Source organism: Felis catus, chromosome X, assembly GCF_018350175.1.
Source record: "Felis catus isolate Fca126 chromosome X, F.catus_Fca126_mat1.0, whole genome shotgun sequence".
In the NCBI taxonomy this organism is placed as follows: Eukaryota; Metazoa; Chordata; class Mammalia; order Carnivora; family Felidae; genus Felis; species Felis catus.
In genome coordinates, this window is record NC_058386.1 from 41,053,062 (window position 1) to 41,064,759 (window position 11,698).

General features: G+C 40.5%; 1 protein-coding gene and 1 non-coding gene across 2 annotated transcripts in view; both read left to right on the top strand.

The window, feature by feature from the left end:
* The window catches only part of RP2 (RP2 activator of ARL3 GTPase), a 50,729-nt gene extending 40,020 nt beyond the window's left edge, over positions 1-10,709 (top strand). Inside the window, exons 4-5 of the mRNA XM_004000440.6 lie at positions 5,604-5,689; positions 7,860-10,709. Coding sequence (XP_004000489.3) covers positions 5,604-5,689; positions 7,860-7,943 — 170 coding nt within the window. The 3' untranslated portion in view covers positions 7,944-10,709. The remainder of the gene's footprint in view (positions 1-5,603; positions 5,690-7,859) is intronic.
* On the top strand, positions 10,055-10,158 carry LOC111558876. The gene has a single exon (XR_002740001.1). It is a non-coding gene; the product is annotated as a small nucleolar RNA U13 (small nucleolar RNA).
* Positions 10,710-11,698: the final 989 nt, after the last annotated feature.

The window sequence follows — 11,698 nt, forward strand, 5'->3', positions numbered from 1 at the left end:
TCTCTCTCTCTCTCTGCCCCTTCCCTGCTTGTTCTCTCTCTCTCTCTCTCAAAAAAAAAAAATAAATAAATAAAACTTAAAAAAAAACGTTTAATTGGACACTTTAAATTCTTTGTGTTTTGCTGCTTTGTGCTATAATGGCAGAGTTGATTAGTTGTGATGGACACAGTATGGCCCACAAAGCCTAAAATATTTCCTGTCTGGTCCTTTACAGAAAAAGTGTGTTGACCCCTGTTGTAGTTCAGACTATTTTCAGTTTCCCTTGAGACTTTTTACTTGATCCATTGATTTAGACGTATATCGTTTAATTTCCAAACATTTGGACATTGTCCAGAGGTGTTTGTTATTTCTAGATTAAAGCTATTACGGTCCAAAAACACACATTATATGATTTCTATTTCCTTATAGCCTGTCTTGGTGACTATTCTGTGTGCATGCAAGAAGAATATATACTCTGCTTTTTGTTTGGTGGAATATTCTATAAATGTCCACTAAGTCAGTTTGGTTGATGGTGCTATTCAGTTCTTCTATATCCTTCCTGATTTTCTGCCTACTTGTTCTGTGAATTACCGAAGGAGGGAATGTTGAAGTTTCCAACAATAACTGAATTTGTCTATTTCTGTTGTCGGTTCCTATCACATTCTGCCTCATGAATTTTGAAACTCTATTGTTAGATGCATATACATTTAAGATTGTTACGTCTTCTCGTTATTATGCAGTGTCCCTCTGTCTCTGATAATCTTCCTTGTTCTGAAATCTACTTTGTCTGAAATATAGATACTCCAGCTTTCATTTGGTTCTTTAGCGTCTCATCATATATCTTTACCCCTTTTCTTTTAATTTATTGAATTCTGTAGATCTAAAGTGAGTTTTTATAGACAGCATATACTTGGTTCTTGCTTTTCAATCCAATCTGATTTCACGGTTCGTGGGTTCGAGGCCTGCGTTGGGCTCTGTGCTGACAACTCAGAGCCTGAAGCCTGCTTCATATTCGGTGTCACTTTCTCTCTCTGCCCCTCCCCCCCTCACACTCTGCCTCTCTCTCTCTGTCTCAAAAATAAACGTCAAAAAAATTAAAAATGGGCACCTGGGTGGCTCAGTCAGTTAAGCTTCCGACATCAGCTCAGGTCATGATCTCACAGTTTATGAGTTCGAGCCCCGCATCGGACTGTGTGCTGACAGCTCAGAGCCTAGAGCCTGCTTCAGATTCTGTGTCTCCTCTCTCTGCTCGCTCTCTCTCTCTCGAAGATAAATAAACATTTAAAAATAATTAATTAGGGGCGCCTGGGTGGCGCAGTCGGTTAAGGGTCCGACTTCAGCCAGGTCACGATCTCGTGGTCCGTGAGTTCGAGCCCCGCGTCGGGCTCTGGGCTGATGGCTCAGAGCCTGGAGCCTGTTTCCGATTCTGTGTCTCCCTCTCTCTCTGCCCCTCCCCCGTTCATGCTCTGTCTCTCTCTGTCCCAAAAATAAATAAACGTTGAAAAAAAAAATTTTTTTTTAAATAATAACTAACTAATTAATTAATTTAAAAAAATAAGACAAATATAGATCATATTTTACTGGGGGTTTCAGAGTAGAGGAGTGTCACAATCCCTTTAAAGTGTAACTTTTACCACTGTGGTTGCTCTAAGGGGGAAGCAGAGAGACCACCTGGAAGGCCATTGCTGTAATCTGAGACATGATAGCGATTCATTCCAAGGTCATGTTAGATAACATAGAAGACGGTGTTAGATAGGACATCCAGGCATCTTTTTTGCTTACTTCAAAATCTCAGTTTTTCATGACAGCTCAACTATTTAGATTTAAAGCTGCCAACTATTTGATAACTAAAATACTTTTTTAAAAAGGTAACCAGTGATCTTTATTGACCTCCTAGTTCAGTTTGAAATAATCACAGTAATTGTAGTCACCATCCTTAGACAAGTAGGACTGCTTAAAAAGTGCGTTGTCAGGGGAGGGGGCGGGGATGGGCCAGATGGGGGATGGGCATTAAGGAGGCACTTGTTGGGATGAGCACTGGGTGTCATATGTAAGAGATGAATCACTGGTTTCTATTCCTGAAACCAGTACTACACTGTATGTTAACTTGAATTGAAATAAAAATTTTTAAAAAGTACACTGGCAGTATTGTAGGTTTCTTTTTTAATTGCGGATTATCCACACACGTTAATCAAAACTGCTGCACCCGTCCACCTTTTTGGTTGGCGTTTCTTTGTTGGCAAATTATTTGGTCACTTACTGGAAGTTCATCATAATCTATTTAAAAAAATTTTTTTTAACGTTTTTTATTTATTTTTGAGACAGAGAGAGACAGAGCATGAACGGGGGAGGGGCAGAGAGAGAGGGAGACACAGAATCGGAAGTGGGCTCCAGACTCTGAGCCATCAGCCCAGAGCCCGACGCGGGGCTTGAACTCACGGACCTCGAGATCGTGACCTGAGCTGAAGTCAGATGCTTAACTGACTGAGCCACCCAGGCGCCCCCATCATAATCTATTTAAAGAATATCAACTGGGGCACCTGGGTGGCTCCGTTGGTTGAACGTCTGACTTCAGCTCAGGTTGTGATCTTGCAGTTTGTGGGTTTGAGCCCCCCATTGGGCTCGCTGCTATCAGCTTGAGACTGTCAGCATAGAGCCCACTTTGGATCCTCTGTCCTCCCCTCTCTCTGCCCCTCTCCTGCTTGTGCACACTCTCTCTCTCTCTCTCTCTCTCTCTCTCTCTCTCTCTCTCTCTCAAAAAATAAATAAAACTTAAAAAAAAAACATTGACCTGCACACTTTAAATGCATGGACTTTTAAAAAAAATAAAGAATATCAACCAAGTTGGGGCGCCTGGCTGGCTCAGTCGGTAGAGCACGTGACTCTTTATCTCAGGGTCCTGACTGAGTTCAAGCCCCACATTCAGTGTAGAGCTTACTTTTAAAAAAAATCAACCAAGTTACATGCCTGGGTAATTCCAGCAAAACTGTGTTCCTGAATTCTAGATTATGTTCTCTTTACAGAATACAGGAACTTTCAGTAATAAATGTTCGACTTTAAAAAATGTATCTACTGTATTTTCTTGTAGTGATCCTGAATAAAAGCATAATTTGTTCCACCTTAACTCAAACTTTCCACTCTCTGAAAAACTGAAAACCCTACTTTTATCATCAGCTTTTTCTTTGTTGCATGCCTTTGACTTGTGGGGAAAAAAAAAAAAACCTGGTAAGTTGTCCTGTAGTATGCATGGGTTTGTTTAATTTGTTCCTCTCGAGTTCTTATAGATCAGAAGTCAGAGAAAAGCCTTCTTAAACTCAGGTTTAGTTCCATTTTTGGCAAGACTATTTCACAGATGGTACTATTTCCTGTAGCATTCAATGAGAAGGCATATCATGTCTGGTTGTTGAACTTGTAGCTGATTGATCCAATAGGTTCAGGTGGTGATGGCCTTAGCTTGTCATCATAGAGTTTCCTGTCTGTCTTCCCTGTGGGATGCTAAAACCACTGATGATTATCACCTGGATCCAATTTTTTATTAGGAGTTATGAAATGATCATTTTCTTTTTTTTTTTTAATTTTTTTTAATGTTTATTTTTGAGAGAGAGAGACAGAGTGTGGGTGGGGGGAGGGGCAGAGAGAGAGGGAGACACCGAATCGGAAGCAGGCTTCCGGTTCTGAGCTGTCATCACAGAGCTTGACGTGGGGCTCGAACTCATGAACTGTGAGATCATGACCTGAGCTGAAGTCAGGCGCTCAACCGACTGAGCCCCCCAGGCACCCCCAAAATGATCATTTTCTAACCATGTCACTTTCTCTGCATATACTAATGGATGTTAACAGACCTTCTCGTACGCCGTAGCTGTTTGGTTAACTTGAAATACACTTCGTATCAGAAAAGCAGAATAAAGGGAAAATAATTAAGCATCCACTTTCAGAGCAATGAATCGGTACCCTAGCAAGCTACCGTGACATCCAGTGAACTTTCTCTCTTTTCTCAATATCATTTTGAGCTCCTGACTGTTTCTATATTCAGTATGTTTTAATACAAATTGCAGTCATTATTCCTTCTGTGACAGTGTCCCATCTTTGGCAACTGGGAGCCCCTTCAGGCTGGCTCCGGTGTCCTTTTGGTACAACCGTATTGACCTTTGATAGTCTCCTTGCTTTTCGGTTCAACAAGATATTCCAGGTTAATCGTCTCCATTTCTTGCCCCTGACAGAGAACCATGCATTTTTCTGAGCAGACGTTCCCCACTTAACCTTCTTTTCTGTATGTAGCACCTATCTTGATCTATACACTGTGATGCCGAAAAACCCATACTTTGTCCTCTGTATCTAATCGTGCGGTTTACATTTAGACGTTGTGCCGTTTCTGTGTCCGTTGTTTGTATTCAGTCACAAGCCCAGGGCGCTGTGATCTTTCTCCTTGTTCCTGTGTCTTGTCTTATGGCACATGCCTACGTTCAGCTCAGTATTTCATGGCTTAGTACTTCATTGGTCTCCTTTGCCCCATATTTGTTTAATGGGTGTATGTCCTTTTTTTAAGAAACTTACAATTTTCTGGAGGTTAGGACATATCCAGTACTTAGGAGTTGAAAAACCACTCTACCAGGGAACATAGTGATAAGTGAATAAATACGAATTGAATCAGAGGACACATTTTGCTTGGCTAACTCATGGCCACCTTGGCCCATAATTTGATACCAGTAGTTCAGTGCTACATTTAAATGCAAGCCAAACTGAATCATAAATCTTGACGCTAGAACTTAAAGTGCAGGTGATTTCAAAGTATTCAAATGAACACAAGGGCAAGGAGGCACAACTGCTCTATTCACAGAATGAAAACTGGGAGTCTTTGGTTCTAGAAAAGCACTTTCAGGTGGTCATTCCTTTTGGTGCCTGGCCTCAATTCCTACTTGGTCTAGAGTCATTTATTGGTGGCCCACGACGTGGCCGGTAAGTAGGAGCGTTGGGAGCCAGGCCGGCTGCCTGGCAAAGCCGACTTGTGGGGACTTGGATTGCTTTTGATCATATTTGTCATCGACCCTTTTGTGTGCTGCTAAAAGAGTGGGCTTTTTGTGGTTTTCATAGAAGAATGAAAACCAGAAAAGCCAGACTACCTACAGCACTTAAAAATGTGACCCTGGTCCTGTAAGAGCACCGAAGCTACCCATCGTGTGATGAGACCCTGTCAGTCTGCCTTATGATTACAGTTGGAAGAAGTAGCTGAAGTGATATGGCCCATCTGTCTACTTCCTTCTTCCTCTTCTCTTACCCCCAAGGAAGAGGCTGGGGAGTCTTCACAATATAAAGAAGAAAAAGATTCATTTTAGGGGTGCCCGGGTGGCTCAGTCGGTTAAGCACCTGACTCTTGGTTTCGGCTCAGGTCATGATCTCACGGTTTGTGAGATTGAGCCCCACCTCGGGCTCCCGCTGAGCACTGAGCGTGGAGCCTGCTTGGGATTCTCTCTCTCCCTCTTTGTCTGCCCCTCCCGTTTGCAGGTGTGTGTGTGTGTGTGTGCACATGTGCGTGCGTGCGTTCTCTCTCCCTCAAATAAATAAACTTAAAAAAATAAATAGATTTGTATTCCTGTTCAGACAACACGTCTTGGGTTTTCTTCTAGGTCCTGTTATTGCCTTGGAGTTCAGTGGAGATGGTGCTGTAGAAGGGTGTCACCTTATTGTCAACGAGATATTCAACGGGACCAAGGTACAAGATTTTATTGATGTTTCTTTTTTTTTTTTCCTTTATTTATTTTTGAGAGAGAGACAGAGTGTGAGCAGGGGAGGAGCAGAGACAGAGAGGGAGACACAGAATCCGAAGGAAGTTCCAGGCCCCAAGCTGTCAGCACAGAGCCCGACGTGGGGCTCAAACTCACGAACCACGAGATCATGACCTGAGCCAAAGTCGGACGCTCAACCGACTGAGCCACCCAGGCGCCCCTTTATTGACTGTTTCTATTTCAGTCACACCTTTCATTTCATTTCCTTTTCCTCATGGTCAAATAGTGCTTTTTTTTTTTTAATGCCTGTTGTTGCTTGGAATTAAAAAAAAACTGCAGATCATGATTTTTTAGACTCTGTGGTGAATAATTGGGAGCCAAGCTTTGGCTGTTCCTTGCCAAATTAAAATTGTAATAGCTTAAAAGTTTACAAAATAAGAATCTACTAATTTCAAGACCTTCAATAATACATGAGTTTCTAATGTAAAAAATCTCATTAAATGTCTAAGTCCTTCCTTTTTGGAAAACTCATGATACGCTGAAAAATGTTCCATTTCTAAGATTATATATACTTTGGACAGATGAGCCTGTTGCTTACTGTTCATTTTGATTTGCTTCAGTAATTCTCCATCAAACATTGAATCTCAGCTATATCTAGAAATCATTACGGGTAGGTAGTTTCTAGATATGTTGATGAGGTTGCTGCAGCTAAGGATTTCAGACTTAGTAACTTAATAGAACTCAAAGACCAAACATATAAGAATATTAAATGAGTGCTGATATAATTATTTTTTAAGAAATATCTGAGATGAAATTTTTGGCTTTGTTGTCTGATCTGGCTTATAGTTACTTTTTTAAAAAAAATTTTTAGCAGTTTTTTTTTTAACATTTGTTTATTATTGAGAGACAGTGTGAGCAGGGGAGGGGCAGAGAGAGAGGGAGACACAGAATCCAAAGCAGGCGCCAGGCTCTGAGCTGTCAGCACGGAGCCTGACACGGGGCTCGAACTCACAAACCGTGAGATCATGACCTGAGCCGAAGTCGGATGCTTGGCTGCCTGAGCCACCCAGGCGCCCCCATGGCATATAGTTTCTTGAACTTGCATAATTTAAAGAACATTGTCTTTTGTCTCATTTTATCACCACGACAGTCCTCAGGGGAAGGGTAGATGTAATTAGGTTGAATAGAAGAAAATGGAGAAAATGGTTATATGATTTGGAGGTTTTAGATCTGAATGAGTCAGAGATAATCTAATCCAACGTTCCCATTTTATAGGTGTAGAACATGAGCGCAGAGAGGTTTATTGAATTGTCAGCCTCATACAGCTAGTCTGTGAGGAAGCTAGACTAGAAACCAGGTCTCCTCTAATTCCTGGCTGACATTTGTAAAAACGAGTTTTGAAGGGTTCTACTGAGTACTGCTCTACTGATGTTTAGAAAATATGTTATTCAAAATTAGTAATATATCTTTAGCAGCTTTCAGAAAGATAATCTCAAGTTTTGCTCTTTAGCGTGTTGAATTTGTTCTCAGGAAAGAAAAGAAACTAAGAGTTCTTTAAATAGGGGCGCCTGGGCGGCTCAGTTGGTTGACCGACCAGCTCTTGATTTCGGCTCAGCTCATGGTCTCACGGTTCGTGGGGTCAAGCCTTGCATCGGGCTCTGTGCTGACAGCATGGAGCCTGCTCGGGACTCTCTCCCTCTATCTCTCTGCCCCTCCCTTGGTCATGCACATGAGGGCGTGTGCACACACACCATCTCTCTCTCTCTCTCTTTCTCGACACTCCTCCCCCGCTCCCGCTCTTTCAAAATAAATGAACATTTTTTAAAAAAAAGTTCTTTAAGCCTCTTTATTCAGTGGCTCTCATAACATTGACTGTTGGATATTTACAAAACAGTAACATCCCAAGAGTGATAAAGTACAACTGAAGTATTATGAAAGCAAAGACCTTAATTATACCATAAAATGCTTTTAAAAGAGTTCAGTGTGCATTATAGCTGCTGAAACTATGTTCTATGGATTCTACAGAATACTGGTTAAATATTATAGATGATGTACTTGAATTTCTTTTAATAGCAAGCTTGTTCTGCAGATGACGTGGGCTTTGGAATTTGGGGATTACTGGTATTTATTTTTTTGCTTCTTTTGTATTTAAAATAGATGTTTGTATCCGAAAGCAAGGAGACAGCGTCTGGAGACGTAGACAGCTTCTACAACTTCGCTGACATACAAATGGGAATATGAAGTGCAACATGGAACCAAGGACTTGATATTAAGCCCTTTTTAAATTGTGTGTTAGCGGTTTTTACTAATGTTAAAACTGTCAAAGCGTATTTTTAAATAAACTGTTGAATACTGCATTATTTACTTCAGGTTCGAAAACAGTTCGTTTTGGGGGCGCCTGGCTGGCTCAGTCGGTAGAGCGTGCGGGTCTTGATCTCAGGGTCGTGAGTTCAAACCCCGCACTGGGCGTGGAGCCTACTAAAAATAACAACAACAACAAGTTCATTTTAAGTTAAGTAGTTTTCATCAGCTTAAAAACTACTTGGCCCACTTCAATAAGCTTGCAGTTTTGTTTCTCTGCTGAGGATACTGTCATTAGGACATGGAAGTGGCTAGCAGTTCGTCATTTTAATCCTAATTAGATATTCTTTCAAATCCCTAAGAATGTAAACTTTTCTCAGTGCTCCATACTATCGTTTGAGAATACATTCCATTGCTTCTTTTCTTCTTTAATTTAGAGAGATTTGTTACTAGCTGATCGATTAGAATGAACCTCTGCACATTTGTTTTCACGTATTCATATTCGGTTAAATAATTGCTTCCTAGTTGCATAATACGGCAAATGAGATTTTGTACGCGGAATTGAGATAATGCTTTGTAAATTGAATTTTTTTTTAACAAATAGGTATTTGATGACCAGTTTTGCAATTAACTCTACTAACTGATGTTGGTATAGCTGTTTAAAGACTACTTTGTGAGTAGTATGATTATCTGAATAAATTCCACGCCGTGTCGTTTTTTTACTACAACTGCTAGATACCCTCTTCTGCTCCTTGGTGAGAAAAGGTATATGCAACACTAAAAGCACAGGAACCCCATCACCGGCAGTTTTCAGAAAGGCGAAATCACCTGCTTGTGTGGGTTATCAGAAGGATGAGAACGAAACCTTGTGACATTCAGGTACGAAATGCTTAGTCACGATGAAAAGCTATGCAGGTTATTAAAAAACTAGACCAATTTGATGGCCAGTAGATACACCGCTCACCAAGTTCTGTTCACGTATGACGAAATTCCTTCGACTGCTTTAAAGCACTATTTTCCAAATCAACCTGACCGTAATAATTTCCCAGGAGGTAGGGGAGAGCTGCGGGTTTAAAAACCCACGTTCCTGGGCCCAGTCCCCAGATACACCGATTCAGTCTCCGGGGGAAACCTGGCGGTGAGGAGTTTGCCGTAATCTGAAGTGATCAGTTCAGAAGATGTTGATGGGGTGACCTGCAGAGAAGGGGCTGAGCCTGCCATGCACGCCACATTTATTTAGCAGCTAATAGGAAATTAGCTTTCATAGCTCTATTTTTAAAAGGAACCTTAAATTTAAATCTATTTTGGTAAACCAAGACTGAACATAGCCACTTATTAAAAATGCCTCTTATGATTGTTACTAAAAATATACTTTCGTGTGTTAACTGCTTTTGGATACTTGCAGATTAATTTATAACTACGACATTGAACTGTGTGTGGATGTTCAGAAATAACGCAAAGACTTTTCACTTTAATACTATTGAGGGGCGCCTGGGTGGCTCAGTCAGTTGAGCGACCGACTTCGGCTCGGGTCACGATCTCCCGGTTTGTGAGGTCGAGCCCCGCGTCGGGCTCTGTGCTGACCGCTCGGAGCCCGGAGCCTGCTTCGGATTCTGTGTCTCCCTCGCTCTCTGCCCCTCCCCCACTCATGCTCTGTCTCTCTCTGTCTCAGAAATAAATAAACATTAAAAAATTTTTTTTAATTAATAATATTGACCACCTCCCCTATGTCTGGCCTCGTGGTAGCCATAGCATTGTGTCATTTTGGTCTTTTGTAAGAGCATTCTATACTACCTACTCAACCTCTCCTTAAATCAGAATGATTTCATAAGATGCAAATAAGAATTGGTGACAGGTTTAACATCATTTCGCTCATAATTCACAAATAAGCTTTGCAATTAGTGGTCAGAGGGCATTAACTTTTCCCGTAGTTAGGCTAAATTAATCGTATTCCTTCTGATCATTAAACTGGCAATCATTATTCAACCCCATTACTCACACTTTAAAATGATTGCAGTACTTTTTGTTTTTCAAAAATATAATCCAGAAAGATTCTTTTGTAGTCCATAAGCGTGATGATTAGGTATTCATGCCGCTGTGTGACATGTGCCTCCCTCCAATCCTGCTATGACCTCGGCACATGACCCATGTGACGTGAAAAAAAAAAATCACACAACGTTACGCAAAGCTGTAAGCTGAGTTCTTTATTTTATCTATGGCATTTTGGCAAAAAAAAAAAAACAACCCTCAGGAATATAACATGTAAGGGAGATGTGAATTTTAAAATATCCACTAAATTTAGGATCTATTAACCAAAGCCTAAAATTTTATATTCTTCAGTTGGATGAGAGCTTTTACCTAAGTAAGCTTCATTTGTCTTTAAGGACAGTCATTTGACTTCTGAATGTTTGAAAAGGTTTTTAAAAATAAGTCGTGCTATGGTTGTTCTTTCTATAATTCTAAACTCTGATAGTAATTATCCTACATTTAATTTGTGAATAGGTTTTGAATTCATGAACATTTATTAGCAATGAAAAATTAGTAATTTTATTAAGTTATACATGTTTAAACGTTATATTAGCTCATTTCTCTTGTGTGATCAGTACTGCTGTTTTGGCTTCTGTATATTTCTGCCTAGCTTTTGTATGTAATTTATGCCTAGTGTTTATAAAATGTGATTTGTAATAAACGTTGTTAAAATGAAAATGGTTGGGGTGCCTGGCTGGCTCAGTCGGTAGAGTGTGCGACTCTTGATCTCACGGTCGTGAGTACAAGCCCCACGTTGGGGGGGTAGCGTTTACTTTCTTTAAAAATTATAAAATGAAAATGCCTTAACACTAATTTTTCAAGTGCACTTCTAAAACATATTTACTTGTATGTGTGCCAAGATGTGACCATGGCACATATTTTTTAATGATAAAGGTAAAATAGACTGGTCTAATCTCTGTCTTATGCTAATGAGAAACAAGCTGTGTGCCGTGTGTGTGTGTGTGTGTGTGTGTGTGTGTGTGTGTGTGTGTGTATACACAAAGCACTCTAGAGAAATGCAAAGGAAGCAGAAAACTTGTTTTAATCTCAGGAATTCCCAATATAATGTTTCCTTTGTTAAAAGATACATTTTCTTATGATTCAATATCTACTAAGATTAGGCATTTCTCTCTTTCATATTTAAGAAAATAATGAATTGTTTGTGATATAATTTCTTTCAGGTTTATACAAATGGACCTTATTTTTAAATTACTACCAGATTGGGGTGCCTGGGTGGTTCAGTCGGTTAAGCATCCAACTTCGGCTCAGGTCATGACCTCATGGCTCGTGAGTTCGAGCCCCGCGTCAGGCTCTGTGCTGATGCCTTGGAGCCTGGAGCCTGTTTCTGATTCTGTGTCTCCTTCTCTCTCTGCCCCTCCCCTACTCATGCTCTGTCTCTCTCTGTCTCTCAAAAATAAATAAACATTAAAAAAATTACTACCAGATTTACTAGCTTTTTGTACTCAACCTCTCCCCGCTCCCCCTGCCCCCGAGCCCATAAAGTACTGAAACTGTAGATTGGTTAGTTTTTAAAATAACATTTTTTTCTATGTATGAAGCTTCTCCATGTGCATTTAAAACATGGGGGGGGGGGGGAGACAGAAATGTACAAGACAATAGAAAAATTCCTTCCTATTTATTGGATAATTCTTGCTGCGTGGAGTTTA